This window comes from Miscanthus floridulus, chromosome 17 (genome assembly GCF_019320115.1).
Source record: "Miscanthus floridulus cultivar M001 chromosome 17, ASM1932011v1, whole genome shotgun sequence".
Classification (NCBI taxonomy): domain Eukaryota; kingdom Viridiplantae; phylum Streptophyta; class Magnoliopsida; order Poales; family Poaceae; genus Miscanthus; species Miscanthus floridulus.
This window is the reverse complement of record NC_089596.1, coordinates 17,611,952-17,630,608: the sequence shown is the minus strand read 5'-3', so window position 1 is coordinate 17,630,608 and position 18,657 is coordinate 17,611,952. Positions and strand designations below refer to the sequence as shown.

The 18,657-nt window shown below is 44.2% G+C and overlaps 3 protein-coding genes across 3 annotated transcripts; 2 read left to right on the top strand and 1 right to left on the bottom strand.

Moving 5' to 3' along the window:
- Window positions 1-222: 222 nt before the first annotated feature.
- On the top strand, window positions 223-1,428 carry LOC136515323 (nuclear matrix constituent protein 1-like). Its single transcript, XM_066508950.1, has one exon. The coding sequence runs from the start codon at window positions 223-225 to the stop codon at window positions 1,426-1,428; it is 1,206 nt and encodes a 401-aa protein (XP_066365047.1).
- An 11,176-nt stretch (window positions 1,429-12,604) lies between these two features.
- LOC136518548 (expansin-A11-like) lies at window positions 12,605-13,509 on the bottom strand. The gene is made up of 3 exons (XM_066512224.1): window positions 13,389-13,509; window positions 12,944-13,287; window positions 12,605-12,889 (listed from the first exon to the last, which is right to left on the bottom strand). Exons 1-3 carry the CDS (start codon window positions 13,507-13,509, stop codon window positions 12,605-12,607), a joined length of 750 nt encoding a protein of 249 aa, XP_066368321.1.
- A 4,298-nt stretch (window positions 13,510-17,807) lies between these two features.
- Window positions 17,808-18,320, top strand: LOC136515322 (uncharacterized). Its single transcript, XM_066508949.1, has one exon. The coding sequence runs from the start codon at window positions 17,808-17,810 to the stop codon at window positions 18,318-18,320; it is 513 nt and encodes a 170-aa protein (XP_066365046.1).
- The last annotated feature ends 337 nt before the right edge of the window (window positions 18,321-18,657 follow it).

The following is an 18,657-nucleotide window of genomic DNA, read 5'->3' as shown; positions in this document are numbered from 1 at the left end:
TCCATCAAGAAGAAAGACTTGGCTTTCAAGGCTAGCCAAGAGAAGAAGGGCAAAACCAAAGTTGTCCTTGAAAGCTCAAGTGAAGATGATGATGACACCAACATTGCTCTCATGGTGAGGAAGACCACCAAGATCCTAAAGAAGCTTAACAAGAATGGTGTCAAGTTTGACTCCAAGAAGAAGAAATTCTTCACAAGTAGCAAGAGAAAGCCCATATCTAAGATGGATTGCTACAATTGTGGTGATCTTGGTCATCTAGCTCACCAATGTCCTAAGCCAAAGAAAGACAAGTACAAGAAGAAGTACAAGGACAACAAAGATGAGTCAAGTGATGAGGAGAAGACAAGAGACAAGCCATACAAGAAGAAGGATGGCAAGAAGAAGCCATACCACAAGAATAAGAATGGCAAAGCTTATATTGTTGGTGATTGGCTCACCGATATTGAATCATCAAGTGGCTCTTCCGGTGAAGATAGTGATGATGAAAAAGAGAAGGTGGCCGCTCTTGTGATTGCCACTTCACTTCCTCCACCGCCACCACCGCCATCATCCTCTACACACCTATGCCTCATGGCCAAGGGTGAAAGAAAGGTACAAAGTGATGATGATAGTAGTGGTAGCGATAGTGATGAAGAATTTGAATCACCGTCATATGATGAACTTGTTACCTTGCTTAACAAATACTCAAAGATCATAATTAAGACAAGGGCTAAAAATGAAAAGCTAGAACTTGAAAATGATTCTCTTTTAGCTAAGTATGACATAGCACAAAAAGCTAGTGATGAGCTTAGAGATGAAAACAAGCTTGTGTCATCCACCCTCAAGGAGCTCAAAGCTAGCCTAAAGGAGCTTAAAGAAAAACATGACAAACTTGAGGTGATACACAATGAGCTCAACACTAGATATAGCATGCTAAAAGATGAACACACCACTCTCAAGATTAATTATGATACTCTTGTTATTGCAAATGAGTTCTTGTCCAATGAACCACATGATGCTACTAACCATGTTGTTAAGATTGATATAGCTACATCATGTGATGACTTGATTGATGAGAACATTGAGCAAGGTTCTAGTAGCAAAGGCAAGCAAGTGGTGGTGGCCGATCACTATGATGACTATATCAAGATCAAGAGTGAAAATGAGAAGCTAAAGAAGGATCTTGAGAAGCAATCAACCTACAACACAATTGTGATTGAGTCACAAGATGGTGATATGGCTCTTGAGATGGAGAAGCTAAAAGAGGAAAACAAGAAGCTTAAGCTTGAGAAGACTCATCTCACCACCGGCTTGTACAAGTTCACCAAGGGTCACAATCTTCAAAGTGAGCTACTCATGAACACCATGATGAAGAGTGACAAGTGTGGTATTGGTTACAAGGACAACCAAGTGAAGAAAGCCAAAGCTCAACATCAACCTCAACAATAAGCTCAACATCAATACAAGCCAAAGCCCAAGCCAAAGAGATGCTTTGAGTGTGGTCAAGAAGGTCATTTTGCTCATGATTGCAAGACTCCATCACCACAACCCTTGCCCAAGCATACTAGACCCTTTGCCTACAATGCTCATTATGTGGTTAGAAAGAATGCAAAAGGCAAAGCCGAAGTTATGTTCTTAGGTCCACCCAACAAGAATAGGCCTAAGCAAATATGGGTTGCAAAGTGTCTTATTGAGAAAGTGGTTGGCCCCCATCAAGTGTGGGTGCCTAAACATCAAGCTTGATCTCTTGTGTGTGTAGGTGAACTATAAGACCGGTGAAAGTCATTGGGTATTTGATAGTGGTTGCACACAACATATGACCGGTGATCCTCGTATGTTCACCTCACTAGATGAAGGAGTAGATCAAGAAAGAATTACATTTGGAGATAATTCAAAAGGCAAAGTGCAAGGGTTGGGCAAAGTTCATATATCAAATGACCATTCAATTTCAAATGTGCTACTTGTTGCTTCTTTGAGCTTCAATTTGCTATCCATTGGACAATTGTGTGATCTTGGCTTCCAATGCTTATTCACCGAGAAAGAAGTGGTTGTGTCAAAGAAGGATGATGGTCAAGTTATATTCAAAGACTTTAGATACAACAACTTGTATTTAGTGGACTTCACCTCCGATGATGCCAACTTGAAGACATGCCTATCCTCCAAATCATCTCTTGGGTGGCTATGTCATAGGAGGCTTGCTCATGTTGAAATGAGTACACTCAAGAAGCTATTGAAGAAGGACATGGTTAGAGGTTTGAAGGATGTTGTATTTGAGAAGGATAAGCTTTGTAGTGCATGTCAAGCCGGCAAGCAAGTTGCCAACACTCATCCATGCAAAGCATACATGTCAACATCAAGAGTGCTAGAGCTTCTCCATATGGACTTATTTGGACCAACAACATATGCAAGTTTGGGAGGCAACCTCTATTGTCTAGTAATTGTTGATGACTATTCAACATACACTTGGGTATTCTTTCTTCATGACAAGACCGAAGTTGCCACATCTTTCAAGAAGTTTGCCAAGAGAGCACAAAATGAATTTGATGTGAAGATCAAGAAGATAAGAAGCGACAATGGCAAAGAATTTGACAACACAAACATTGAAGCCTATTGTGATGAAGTTGGGATCAAACATGAGGTCTCTGCAACTTACACTCCCCAACAAAATGGTGTAGTTGAGAGAAAGAACCAGACATTGATCACTCTAGCAAGAACAATACTTGATGAGTACAACACACCGGAGAGTTTATGGGCCGAAGCAATCAACATCGTATGCTATGCTTCCAACTGCCTATTCATTCAATGGTTCCTTGGAAAGACCCCTTATGAGTTGCTCAATGGGAAGAAGCTGGACATCTCATTCTTCTGGGTGTTTGGTTGCAAATGCTACATCTACAAGAAGCGGCAACACCTAGGGAAGTTTCAAAGATGTTGTGATATTGGTTTTCTTGTTGGTTACTCATTGAAGTCCAAAGCATATCGTGTATTCAACCATGCCACTGGCTTGGTAGAAGAAACATATGATGTGGAATTCGATGAATCTAATGGCTCCCAAGGAGCACATGAGAATCTTGATGATGTAGGTGAAGAACCATTGAGGGAGGCCATGAAGAACATGCCAGTTGGAGCCATCAAGCCAAAAGATGATGATGATGAAGTGCAAGTGATTGACATACCTTCTTCATCAAATGTGCCACAAGATGAAGATAAAGATGTGAGAGAAACAAATGAAGATACATATGTCTCTCATGATCAAGTGGTGGCACAAGCTCAAGATGTTGATGCTCCACAACCTCCTCCCCAAGTGGTTGAAAGAACAACTCCTCTACTTCAAGCACATCCATAAGATCTCATCATAGGGAGTCCTATAAGGGGTGTTATGACTCGATCTCAAAAACTTGCTTCTTTTATTGAACATCACTCTTTTGTCTCTTGTGTTGAGCCTACTTGTGTAGAAGATGCTCTCAAGGATCCGGATTGGGTGAATGCCATGCATGAAGAATTAAACAACTTCACCCGCAATCAAGTTTGGACACTTGAAGAGCCACCACAAGATGCAAGAGTTATTGGAACAAAGTGGGTGTTCTGAAACAAGCAAGATGATCAAGGCATTGTGGTAAGGAACAAGGCAAGACTAGTTGCAAAGGGGTTCTCTCAAGTTGAAGGCTTGGATTTTGGAGAGACCTTTGCACCGGTTGCAAGACTTGAAGCCATCGTATCCTCCTTGCATATGCATCTCATTATGATATGAAATTATATCAAATGGATATTAAAAATGCATTTTTAAATGGCTTCATAAATGAACTAGTCTATGTTGATCAACCTCTCGAGTTTGAAGATCCTAGATATCCTAATCATGTTTATAGGTTGTCCAAGGCGCTATATGGGCTTAAGCAAGCCCCTAGAGCTTGGTATGAGCGCCTTCAGGATTTCCTCATTGAGAAGGGCTTCACCATTGGAAAGGTTGACACCACACTATTCACCAAGAAGCTTAATAGAGATATCTTCATTTGTCAAGTATATGTTGATGACATTATATTTGGCTCAACAAATGAAGACCATTACAAAGAGTTTGGTGAATTGATATCGAAGGAGTTCGAGATGTCAATGATTGGGGAGCTTACATTCTTCCTTGGTTTTCAAGTCAAGCAAATGAGAGAAGGGACTTTCATCTCTCAAGAGAAGTATACCAAGGATATTCTCAAGAAGTTCAATATGGATGAATGTAAGCCAATCAAGACACTAATGCCTACTAATGGACATCTCAACCTAGATGAGGGAGGTAAACCGGTTGATCCAACTCTATCATTCTATGATTGGTAGTTTGTTATATTTAACCGCATCTAGGCTCGACATCATGTTTAGTGTGTGTATGTGTGCTAGATTTCAAGCTAAACCTAAAGAAGTTCACTTAAGTGCCGTAAAAAGAATCCTTAGATACATAAAGCTCACACCAAGCATTGGCCTTTGGTATCCCAAAGGAGCTACTTTTCAACTCATTGGCTATTCCAATTCGGATTATGCGGGTTGCAAAGTTGATAGAAAAAGCACATCTGGAGGGTGCCATAGCTTGGTAGACCACTAGTGTCTTGGTCCTCTAAAAAGCAAAATAGTGTTGCTTTATCCATCGCCGAGGCGGAGTACATCGCTGCCAGTGCTTGTTGTGCACAAATCCTTTACATGAAACAAACCCTTCTAGACTATGGTGTAGTTCTAGAAAAGGTACCTTTTTATGTGACAATGAAAGTGCCGTAAAACTTGCTAATAACCCGGTTCAACACTCTCGCACCAAGCACATAGATATCTGTCATCACTTTCTTAGAGATCATGTTGCTAAAGATGATATATCTCTAGAAGGTGTAAGGACCGAAGATCAACTGGCGGATATCTTCACAAAACCACTAGATGAAACACGGTTTTGTAAGTTGAAGAATGAGCTCAACATTCTTGATCTAAGTAATTTCACTTAAAAATGAGCTTGTGTTGTCCCTTGCATTGCATTGTAATATAAAACATGTTTAAATTACTTGTATTGCACATAGGGCTTGGCTAACTCGGTTAAGATAACTGCCCTAAAGCGTGTGAAGAAGCTTAACCAAGGTTTAAATTTGACAAGCAACTAGATTTACTTTCAAGTATTGCATTGCATATGCATGTGTGTTGCTTTGTCATTTCTTTTTTATTAAGTTTTGAGTATCCGCTGAGTTCGCTCACACTTAGGGGGAGCATTTGAAGCTCTAACTTGGTTATGACCCCTATAGTGTGGCCTCATGATACTCCTCGCCCCTTTTCTCGCCTATTTTCGCTAAAAATTAACTAAGCTTAATGCAAAATATTTTGAAAAATTGAGGGTTTGAGAGAGATCACTCATACCAGTTTCAATTGGTGTTTATTTGGCTCTTATTTGAGTTGGAACTTGGTTGGGAGAAATCGCCGCGGAGAAAAACGAAGAAAACGATGCTGAACAAGCACCAAACGCTAGCACCGGACGCGCCTGTTGCAGCGTCCGGTCAGTTCAAAAGCATCGGACTCAGCGTCTGTGGCACAGTCGCGTCCGGTGCAACGTGGATAAGCAGCGTCCGGTCATTTGGCCTTTTGCGCTGGACTCTGACCACGTCTGGTCAAGGACACCAGATGTGTCCGCTGTGCTCGAGAGCGTTCTAGGAGCTCTCTAAGTTGCACCAGACGCGGCATAGGGAGTGTCTGGTACTTTCGTCGGACGCGTCCGGTGCTAATACAGAAAGTGCAATCAGTTTAGATTTCTTATCCAAATCTGACATGTGGGGCCACTTCATAATCGAGCCGAGCCGGTTTCTTTCAACCTCGTTTGCTCTAGCCCCGCCTCAGGATCCTTAGCTTTTGGTGCTTGACGCCAAAGGGGGGGAGAGAGAGTATGTTAGACTCAGGGGGAGCAGGGGGAGTGTCGTGAGGATTTGGCTCTTTGTGTGCTACATTCATGCATCATGTCTATCTTGCATTTGTTTTATATGTGTGATGCTACTTTTGCTACTATTGTGACATGAGTGCTTTTCATTTTTATATATATGACATGTCACTTGTTTATGCTCATTAAATTATGCTTCCGCACTTTTCTCCGATTATTATGAGCATAATGCTTTGTACTCGTGCTTAATTCATATTCATTTGAGTACATGTTGGCTTGGTTTGTATAAGCATGCCTAACCCCTTTGCTCTTATTGATTCATGCTTATATAAACCAAGTTTATTAAAAACCTCACACTTTTCACAAACATACTCGAGGTTGTTGTCATCAATCACCAAAAAGGGGGAGATTGAAAGCATCTAGGCCCCTAATGGGTTTCGGTGATTAATGACAACATAAGATTATTGTGACTAACGTGTGTTTTGCAGAAACCATTTGAGTTAGGTCATGATAATGGTGATTGTTTGGGCAATCAATGGTATTCATGCCCCTATGGATGGAAATCATTTTAGTTTTCAAAGGATGGACAACAAGGCTAAGGATGGTTAGTTCTAAGTGTTGATTGGTGTTGGAGAGACACTTAGATTAGTTTAGGGCTTTGTTTTTCCTTTGGCCGTACTATAAAGGGGGGTATGAACTAGTAGCTTGACCTAGGTGAGTCTAATGGTTTAGGTGTGGTGCACACTTGTCAAACTTAGTACTAGGTAGCTCAGGTATAGCCCAAAGATCATTTGAAGACAACTCCATTCACAAAGTGTTTTGAATTGGAAGTGTTTGGAGCCTTTCCCCGTGGCACCGGACGCTGCACCCCTGGCATCGGACGCGTCCGGTCAGTGGTGGGGGCAGCAGTGGTGCACCGAACGCTGGCCCCCGTGGGATCGGACACGTTCGGTCAAGTGTTGGGCAGCGCAGGTGAGGTTAGCAATTGACTGGACTCGGTCAGAGGCGCGTCCGGTGGCCCTATGAGCCTAGGATTTGGTAACCCCCTGGCACCGGATGCTGCACTGGGCGCTGCTAAGCAGTGTGTCCGGTGCAACTCAGAGAGGCTCAAATCGGCTGTTACTCGGACCAGACGCATCTGGTTAGTACTGACCGAACGCTGTCAGAGTTCGGTCAGTTAGCCATTGGCTGACGACAACTAAACGCACCGGACGCGTCCGGTGCTCCAGACAGTCATGTCCGGTGCGTATACAAAAAGTCAACCGAACTCCAATGGGTATTTTGGTTGGTGGGGGTTATAAATACACCTCCTCCTCCTCCTCCATTATACCTCTCTTGCTCATTTGATCAGCTGAGGCAACCATTGGAGTTCTTGTGAGAGCAAGTGCCTAGTGAGGTGATTGAGATTTGTTAATCTAAGATTAAGGACCTCATTAGTGTCTAGGGAGTAGCAAGTGTGCATCCACCGATCTCATTAGGCTTGGTTAGCTCAAGTGAGAGTTTGTGCTTGTTACTCTTGGTGATCTGCATCACCTAGATGGCTTGGTGGTGATTGGGAGCTTGGTGATCATCCGGTAGAGCTTGTGGATGACCCAACTCATCTTGTGAGCGGTTGTGGGCGATTCACCATGCCGGAGTGGCGAAGAATCAGCCCGTAGAGAGCACTTGATCCTTGCGCGGATCAAGGGGAGTGATACCCTTGCGCGGGTGCTCCAATGAGGACTACTAGGGAGTGCCGACTCTCCGATACCTCGGCAAAATGTCACCGAGTCCATTCCTTCTCTTTACTTTACACATTTACTTTAAGAAATTCATTTCATGTCTTTATATTCATAGAATTGCCATGCTAGAGTAGGATTGGAAACTAGGTTGCAAAACTTTTGTGCGAATAGATCATTAGAACACTCATTTAGGCACAAGGGGTGAAGTGGGCTAAGTTTAGGGTTTAATTATTGCAAGAATTTTTAGAGAAGCTCAATTCACCCCCCCCCTCTTGGGCATCTTGATCCTTTCAGATGCCATGTTCTTCACAAAAAGATAGCACAGGACTTAGTATGGAATCCCAACCATCATCTCTAATTTGCTGAAATTTCTGTTTTGTTAACTGCACCTCTGACATAGCCTCTAAGATGTCTTTATCCTTCCTTTGTAAGGATAGTGACAAACAATTTGCATGTCCCAATATAAGCAACATTAACTGCAAGTGGAACACAAAGTCAAAATCCTTGAGATAGTCCATGAGACCACGGGCTTGACGTCTCTTGGCATCAGTGGGACCTTCTTTTTCAACATATTGGAGCACTTCAATAACAGCAGGGAACAAACTGTTTATCCTTTGAAGAATTTTATAATGAGAGGACCAACGAGTGTCATCGGCTCTTTGAAGTCATTGTTCTTGATTTAATCCCGTTCCAGTACTAAGTTGTCCACTGCCTATTGCTTTAGCAACTCTCTCTTGTTGACTTTCTCGAATCATATCCTTCCTTTTGCAAGAGGCTCCAGCAACATTAATCAATAGAAATACCATGTCAAAGAAATCACTAATATCATCATTCTTTTTTAGCCACTACAACAATGACTAACTGCAATTGATGAGCAAAACAGTGAATATAATATGCAGAGCTATTTTCTCTCATAATTAAAGCTCTCAAACCATTAAATTCGCCTCTCATGTTACTTGCTCCATCGTAGCCTTGGCCTCTAACTTGATTTATGCTCAATCCATACTTACCAAATAGACTATCAATGCTAGATTTGAGACATGAAGCTGAGGTCTCGCTCACATTAACTATACCAATATGTCTCTCTTTTATTATCCCACTCTTGTCCACATACCTCAAAACCACTGCCATTTGCTCCTTGCCAGAAACATCAGCTGACTCATCTACCAATAAACAAAACACATCGCCACCAATTTCTTCAACAATTGATTTCACTATGGTCTGAAAAAATATAGACACTATTAATACATCAATATAAATAGTCTATGAGAGATATAATATTATATGTAACCAAAGCAATAAATTATTCTTTTTCTTACCTCAGCAAAACAATTTGCAATATCTCTTTGGATGTCTGGAGCCACCATTTGAGCATTTCTCAAAATACGCCTTTTGTTTTTCTAATTTTGCTTTGCCAAAAGCCGCACCAACTCTTGGAAATTTCCCTTTTTTTTTGGACGTTTCTGATTCATAGTGACCACGAAAAGCTAAACGGATACCACGGTAGAATACTTATAGGGGATATTCCGTACTTGAGCAGGATTGAATAAACGGATACTCGGAGAGCGGCAGCGGCGGCGGCCATCCGCCCGCCCGTCAACACCGAGCGACAGCTGCGATCACGGAACGGCGACGAGAGCACCGACGTGGACGTTTCGAAGGCGGAAGGTCTGACGATGGGAGAAGAATCGTCCAACGTTTTGGCTTTCTGCGGGCTACGGCCTGAACGTGAGTACGTGACTTTCGGCCTTCTCTCTTGGGCTGTGTTGGGTTGCTATTGTGCTATTGTTGCTAGGCCGCCGGGGTCATCGTATTTTTTACCGGGGTCATAGCTGGTGAAAAAATACACCTATAATGGATTCGTAGAAAACCATCGGGGTCACGCGACCCCGGCGACTCCACATAGATTAGCCCCTGCCAACGTGGTACAACACAGCTCGACCAGTACGCATGCACACGCATTAATCTCGATCTCCCTCTCATTTTACTAGCTCACATGCAAAAACCATTAATACACTTGCGCTACTTAATTTACTCTATAAATGGTCGCCACACAAGGAAACATACGCTAACTGCCTAACTGGTTAATGTGGCAGCTAACATACGCCACACAAGGAACGAGGAGCAGTATGGGAGGAGGTAGGAAGGGAGGGAGTGGCGACGTAGGAGGGCGGCGGAGGAAGAGGAGCGGCGGGAGGAGGGGGCAGGAAGGGAGGGAGTGGCGACGGGGAAGAGGAGCGGCGGCGGAAGAGGATGCGCCCATGCGGCGCTCGGAGAGTCGGAGGTCACGGGAAACGAAGGGGTGGGAAGAAAAAAAATAAAAAAGGGTGTGAATGACAAATTGACCCCACATTGAAGAGGAAATATTGGGGATGAGATTTTCTAATTCTGTTGGAGATGAGACCTTTCAAAGCCCTCAAAAAAGGTTTGTAGCTCCCCCAATAACTAGTTTTGGGGTTGAGATTTTCTCGTACTGCTGGAGATGCTCTTAAGCATATGGTTGTATAGGACTGCAATTTGATATAATTGTAGCCCTTCTTTGTAATATGAGAGTTTATACTGATTGTGGTCAAGTTGCAAGTAAACTCAGATCCAATAATTTGTACGGTAGTGTACTCCCTCCGTCGTAAAATAAACGCACATCTCGTTTTCCAAGGAGTCAAACTTTTTAAAGTTTGACCAAATTTATACAAAAATGTATTAATATTTATGATGTATAATAAATATCATTAGACTGAGCATAAAATATACTTTTATAATAAACTTATTTGGGGATACAAATGTTGATACTATTTGAGAAGCGAGATGTGCATTTATTTTAGGACTGAGGGAGTATTTTTTTTCTTATTTGAAATGTATATGGTTGTCCTGAATATGATTGATGTTCACAAGTACGTTCCTTTCACTGTATGCAGTTCATTGAATCATTGGTGATAGCTGTTGTTGTCAGATGGCTGTGTTAAAAAGAGATATTTTTTTGTCTGGTTATTAATGCTTATGTGAAAAACGAATTATTTATCTGATAAAAAATCATTTGCAATACAATTTAAATATTATTGCACCCATGTTGTACAAAGTGCTAAGTACAGTACTATTAATTTAGTGACATTCCTAGATACATTACAAGGCAACACAACACAACAATGTTACGTTATCTTGATTTGGCACTCCATCAAAATGTGTCTTCTTAGCAGCCGACTGCAAATGTGGCAGCTTGATCAACTCCAAGTATAAGACTTGTATATCCTCCTTGATATAAGGAGTACTCATGCTAGAAGAATTATTCATACCTTAACTCCCTTGAATCGAGTTCATATCCGCCGTAAAGGAGTAACAGTACACAGCAGCCCACTCTACCCGCATATTATACAGTTTTTTCATCCATGAGTTTTCCTCGAGACTATATTCTCTCCACAATTCATGCCACTTTTAAATGAACTAAGCCTTTGATTTGTCCTCACACATATCTCTTAAAATTAGGTAGAAACTTGTTATCTGAGTCATGAAAGCATTTACGTAAATGTGCCACAAACAAAGATGTACAATGACTTGTATTTGGGAATACATATGCTCCTGCCATGGCTGCATCTTGATTAGTGAAAATTGTGCTAGGGTGCTTGCTTGAAATTGTGGTTAGGAAGGTTTTAAAGAGCCAAATAAATGATTCAATAGTTTTATTATATATAAAGTGCAGCCCTAAAAATTATTGTTCGCTTGTGATAGTTGGTTCCAATGATCAGAGCAAAAGGCATTTCAAACTTATTAGCCTAAAAAATGGTGTCAAATGACATGGCATTGCCAAAGTACTTGTACTCCATGATAGATTGACCATCTGTCCAAAGAAATTTTCTATGCAACCATCTTCCTTATCTATCTAAACAACATAAAAAACCGAATGATCCTCTAACAACTTATTTCTCAAGTATTCTAATAGTGTTTGTGCATCATTAGCTTCTAAGTAAGGATCCTCTAACTGCTTATTTCTCAAGTATTCCAACAGTGTTTGTGCATCATTGACTTCTAAGGGCCCCTTTGGCACTCCTCCCAGCCCTAGCTTCACGCTCAGGTTCTGCGGAGCCCTGCTAAACATTTAAAATGCAACTGTATTCTAGTGGGGAGCTGACGAGAATCATTTCTCTATTTACACTACGAGCTAGGAGCTAAAAAAAACTGCTCTCCACCGCTTCCCATTCATTTGTCTCAGGAATCACTTGAGAATTGATTCTCACCTGCACCCCACCTTGCTCCCCACCAGAATCATATCACTCCTTCAGAGAATCAAGAAGTGAAGCTGTACCAAAATGGCCCTAATTATTTCTTGCGTTCACCAGCAATCTTTGTTATTGGAATTGGAATCCATTTCAGAGTGCCCGGAGATCAGAAATCCAACGTGCACAAATGTCAAATCACTGGACCATTCCGCGTTCACTGTTCTACTAGGTTTTGTCCAATTCGATCCCATCTTTGCCCTCGCTTCGGTGGCTTTTTATTTCTAGCATCCATGAGCTCAGTAGAGCACATTCAATTGAAACAGAGGAAACGTAACGATGAACAGCCAAATTATGACACTGGTTCTTAACAATTTTGGTGGAAAGAAACGAGAAGAGAACAACTAGGCTAAATTCCATTGATTCAAGCAAGCAAAGCTGCAATTACGTGGTACACGGCGCGGGTGACGACGAGCTGCTAATTTCTGCTCAACACCACAGTCATCCATTGATTAATTTCCAGGCCTCGAAACCCTGACCCTGACTAGTTAAGCGTCCCCGCAAAGCATACGGCTGCTGAAAGTAAAAAGCGCCCAGAGCTCCCATCTTCGGTGGCTGGCGACGACGCACATGCCTTGCTAGTCGCAACAACGTTAAGTCACAAGCCCCTAACCGCCGCAGAGAGCCTAGCGACCTTGCCGCTCTCGAGCGAATTGCTTCGAAACAGAGCCCTCCTCCGGCGACGCACACACACGATGCTAGTCGTGACCGGCCGCTCAGCACAGACGGCCGGCCGGCCGGCGGTCAGCCGGTTAGAACTGTTTGCCGGTGTAGGTCTGGCCGTAGCTCCAGCCGGCTGGTGCGGCGTTCTCGGAGGTGACGGTGCGGCCATCGCTGGCGGTGACCTGGAACGACAGTGCCTGGCCGTCGAGCAGCGCGCCGTTCTGCCAGTTGGCGCCCCAGTTGTGGCTCATGGTCTGCCAGCCCGTCCCCGAGCCCTTCACCGATACCGCCGTCAAGTCGCCAGCGCCGCCCACATTTGTGATGAGCACCAGGACGAAGTAGGAGTGGCCGTTGATGGTGAACCGGATGCCACCCTGCACAAGCACAAATTAACATCGCATAGGCATCGATCAGGCGTGTGAACATACGCACGGGCCTCCAACTTTGAGCAGCTGGTTGGTGTCACGTATGTACCTCCTGTACTGGACAGGCACGACGCCGGCAACGGCACGGGCGATCTGGGTGAAGACCGGCTCGGCGAGGTCGAAGTGCGGCTGCGGCGGGTTGCACCACCCACCATTGTTGTTGGGGAGCGCATAGTTGGGCGGGCAGAAGTTGGTGGACGTCACAATGGCGGAACCAGACAGGCAGCTGCCACTGCCAGTGCACCGGATCTCAAAGCACGCGCCGCAGCTCTGCCCATTGTTGAACAGCGCGGTGCTCAGCGCCGCGGTGTTCTTCCCGTACAAGTTGCCATACCCACACGCTCCACCTGCATGTCAGACACAAAGATCAACCTGTCATGTGTGATGCAACCAATAGCTAACGAGCCATCGATATCTTCAACTGCTCAATGTATAGATAGATGCTCACCCATAGTGCCAGAGGCGTCACCGCTGCCGTAGAACGTGGCGCGGCCGCCGTTCCAGGAGTCGGCTCTGGTGAGCTCCAGCGTGGCGGCGATCGCTAGAACCACCAAGCCTAAGGACCCCATGTATAGTATATCCTTCTATAAAAAGCACAAAAATGAGCGTTAGTAGAGGAACTAAGATAGCTAGATCTAGCTAGGAATTTGCAGTCACGTACTTGCAACTCTAGATGAGCACCACTAGGCTTGCTGCTGCTAGTTCAGCTTGCTGCGGTTAGACTACGAGGGTGTTTAGTTATTTAGTGGCTTCTAAAAATTCACGTCACATCGAATATTTATATACTAATAAGGAACATTAAATATAGATTAATTACAAAACCAATTACATAGATGGAGGCTAATTTCCGAGATGATTTTTTAAAGTCTAATTAATCTGTCATTAGCGCATGTTTACTGTGGCAACACGTTGTCAAATCATGGACTAATTAGACTTAAAAGATTCGTCTCATAAATTAGTCGCAAGTTATGCAATTAATTATGTAATTAGTCTATATTTAATACTACATGTATATATTCAAATATTTAATGTGACAAGAATTTTAGGAATTCCTGCAGGAACCAAACAGGCCCTACACCGGATGGTAGGAGGAAGATAGGGTGGACATATATAGGCGCTCGCTGCATGCGAAGTCGTCTGAAGGCAAGCGCCACGTGTATGAAGGAATCTCATTTTTTTTCCTTATTATGGACATACATACTATATAGACCAGTGGGAAGGCCCACTTGTCACATTTATATCACCGAACATACAAAAGATTCGCCTGTTTTCGGCGGGACACAGTTGGGATCAGAGTTAACTGGTAACATGGGCAGATTGCCCAGTTGGGGCCAGGGGCACCTGTACTGCATCCCTAACAAACTGTGAGTAGACCCTGACTTCACATCTACTATCAAGAAGACGAGATCAGATGGTTAATTTGCAATCAGGGCCTTGTTTAGATACCCTCAAAATTCCAAGTTTTTTCACTCTCTCTCCATCACATCAATTTTTAACCGTTTGCATGGAACATTAAATGTAGGTAAAAAAAATAACTAAATGCACAGTTTAGTTGGAAATCACGAGATGAATCTTTTGAGCTTAGTTGGTCCACGATTGGACAATATTTACCAAATAAGACGAAAGTGCTACTATTCATCGGTTTGAAATTTTTTTCAATCTAAAGAAGGCCCAGGCTGATGAACCTAACAAGATTAGAAAAAAAGCAGTCCTTTTACTTTGGCCATGGGTGCAAATTCCAAGTTCGCTTTGACTTTGAACTCGCTTGGATTTGAAGCCAGTGTTTCATGTGGTAATTTTGATTGTCACGAGGCCATTAGCCATTTCATTATTAGACGATAATATGTCGGCTGCCGTTAAGAACGGCATGTCTGCAAGGTTAACAGCTAGTAACAGATTCACATTAAACGGTGGAAACATGGATGAAAAGCCTATTGCTTATATTTTGCATTGTCCTATTGGGCTACACATGATACTATAGAGTTTAAGGATCTGTATAACATTGTTCTGGTGTCAATTGCAACGATATTAAGAGGCCTACAATGATGAGTGCATGACAGAGATCACAAGAATATGCACAGCCTGATCTGAAGAGAAGAAAAATAGACAAAACGAAAGTGGAAAATTAATGCAGAGAAACAGAATTATGAGTTGGAGCACTAGCTAGCTACGCTGAAAGGATAAAGTAAACACTCCTCGATTAAATTATGTGAGCTAAGAAAAGTGAGTCATTTAATCCAAATGAAGCAACATGGTATTTTTCTCACCTATTTAATTCAATATCCTGATACCCCACAAAAAAAATGGAGTAGCTTCTTGCAGTGAACTGGTGGTAGCATAGCAGTTGTTGGAAGTAAGGAGCCTACTACACGACTCAACCCCCTTTTTCCTGTGTAATAATGTGTTCCTTTGATAATAATTTGTCCCCTATCCCCAAAAGGGCAAAAACTTATTAAACAAACAAAAGTACTCCACATAATAACAATAACCAGAACGTACACGAAACTCACAGGAGGAGCTTGGTATTCTAGGGTGCCGAATCAGTGTTCGAGATTCAAGAAGGCACTTGTTTACTGGTTCCAAAAAATAACACTTGTTTAGCAATACTGCACGGCCTGCGAGATGCGGATCAGATGCTCTGGCACATGGCTACGGGTTCCCCTGATTTGCACGGGCATGTTTAGATTCCAAAAAATTTTGTGCAGTACTCGTCACATCGAATCTTGCGATATATACATGAAGTATTAAATGTAGATAAAAAAAACTAATTGCACAGTTGGATGAGAAATCACGAGACGAAACTTTTGAACCTAATTAGTCCATAATTAGACAATAATTACCAAATACAAATGAAAGTGCTACAGTAACAAAAAAAAAAACTAAAATTTTTTGAATCTAAACGGGGCCTAAATTAAAGGCCCCATTTTGGAATTTTTTTTACTTTAAATCTGTCCGGTAAATTCTCATTAAACCAATGAGGCGAACATGGGAACTGTCGTCTAGACTTGTAGAATGAAAATGGGATCATGTACTCTGAAAATGTTTTTCTAATTAGTCATTATGTATAATTCAAACATGGAATTTGCATGACTGCTTTTCAATAAAGGTTTGCACTAGATATTCACCATTACACAGTAGTACAGTACCCTTGCTATTAACAGCTAAAATTCACCTACTGATGTTAATTTAGCACTGGTGGATTTTGACAATTGAAGCTGATGCTAGCATGACTATTAAACTCTTTCAGATCTTACTCTTCTCATGCTAAAGTAATCACTATGAGCAGATCACAAGATCAGCAAGATCAGGTATGATACAAGACTAACAAGATCAACAAGATCAGGTATGATACAAGACTACATGTGCCACACCTATAGATAGAGATGAAAGCTAGATATAAGTAATGATTTGTTTAGCAGCTTATGAATGCAGAATACCTTATCTGTCAAAAGTATCTGAAGTTGTATGAACTATGCAAGCTAAACTCAAAGATTATTAGTTTTTCTTTATGTTTTTTTTGCCTGGAGTTTGTAAAGTAATCTGCTGCTCTCCCAGTACCTGCAGCAGGGGCAGACGCCGAAAGCACCTTCCTGTCACTGTAGCCACAGTAAGGGCAGACGCGAAAGTCAACCCTGCTGTCACATCTAGTCACTATAGCAGCATGGCAATATGACATGTCTATGTACTAGGATTAGATGGGTAGAGTTGTATATATCGCCTACACAGCAACTCAGTAAAGTGAGCGAGTTCAGTTTGCCATCTCCTGAGTAGAGTTCCGGCCCATGCTAGTGCCTGCGCTGCGTTTGTGTGTGCTCTGTTCTCACTCCCTCTTCAACCTCTAGCCTAGTGTGTGTGTGAGAGCGCCGGTGAGTGGATTGCTCACCCGTGCAAGAGATCTCGGGCTAACAACTGGTATTGGAGCGAGGTTGGATGTTCGCTTGCGACGATGGAGGACGACGGCAGTCAGGACGGTGGTGAGAAGTCATTGCGGTAGTCCCGGTCGCCGGTGCATCGTGAGGTGGTCATCCAGAGGGCCGTGCAGGAGGTTGGCGGAGCCAACTGGCCGGTCCTCACCCGCACCAACTATGGCGAGTGGTCGGTGACCATGAAGGTCAAGCTCAGAGCCTGATGGCTCTTGAAGGCGGTTGACCAGGGCACCGAAGATGAAGAGGAGGACTGCTCGGCGCTGGAGGCAATCCTAGCCGCCGTGCCTCCGGAGTACCGGGAGCCGTTGGGGTCGAAGGACTCTACCAAGGAAGCTTGGGACGCCCTCAAGGCCATGCAGGTCGGGTCCAACCGCGCAAAGAACGCGAAGGCGCAACAACTATGGTGGAAGTACGACGATCCGGCGTTCCGCGATGGGGAGGCGGTGGAGGACTTCGCCCTCAGGCTGCAGTCCCTCATCAGTCAGCTGGCAGCGCACAGCGTCGTCATCGATGAGGAGGAGGCAGTCTCCAAGTACTTGCGTGTCGTGCCGCCCAAGTACACCCAGATTGCTCTCTCCATCGAGACAATGCTGGATCCATCAACCCTCTCGATTGAGGATCTGACAGGGCGTCTGTGGGCAGTGGACGACCGCACAGGGGCGACTGCAACACCGGTCGGCAGCAAGCTGTTGATGACCGAGGAGGAGTGGACTGCTCGGCAGAGGCAGAAGTAGTCCGGGGAAGGCTCCTCCAGCCACCGCGGCGACGGGAAGCGCCGCAGCAAGGCCCCGCAGAAGAAGAAGGACGGCAAGCCCTTGGGCAGGGACACTTGCCACCACTACGGGAAGACTAGCCACTGTGCCAAGGAGTGCCCAAACCAGAAGGAGAAGAAGGCTGAGGCTCACCTGGCTCAGGTGGAGGACAACGAGCCAACTCTCCTGATGGCGACGTTCTGTGCGCTGCCCGATGTCGAGGTAAAGGGGATAGCAGAGGAGGTGGCGGTCGCAGAGCAGGGGACTGCATCATGGGCCATCGACCTCGACGAGTCATGCGCCCAAGTCCATCTTGGACGAGTGGGCGACGACATAGAGCAGAAGTGGTACCAGGACTCCAGCGCCAGCAACCACATGACTGGCTCCAAGGCGGCTTTCTCTAGGCTCGACGGTGGCGTGATGGAGTCGGTGCGGTTCGGCGACTGCTCGAAGGTGGAGATTCGAGGCCGAGGCACCATCATCTTCCGCTGTCGGAACGGCGAGCATCGCACACTGATGGATGTGTACTACATCCCACAGCTGTGTTCGAGCATCGTCAGCATTGAGCAGCTGGACAAGCGTGGATGCGAGGTACTGATCGAGAGCGGGATCCTAAAGATTCGAGATCGTGAGTGGCATCTTCTCATGAAGGTAAAATGCTCACGTAATCGATTGTACCTGCTCAACTTGAAGGTGGAGTAGCCTGTGCCTTTCGGCACGACACACCGTGGAGCCATGGCTGTGGCATGCCCGGTTCGGCCATCTCAGCTTCGACAGGCTCGGTCGGCTGGAGAAGATGGTCTGAGGGCTGCCTCACATCGAGCATGCAGGTGAGCTATGTGACAGCTGCTTGGCCAGGAAGCAGAGGAGGTTGTTGTTCCTAAAGGTGGCCAAGTATCGCACGACAGATGCTCTCGAGCTCGTCCACAGCGACCTCTACGGACCAATCACGCCAGCCACAAATGGTGGTCGGCGCTACTTCCTTCTGCTCATGGATGATTGAAGTTGCTACATGTGGCTGCAACTCCTGACGAGCAAG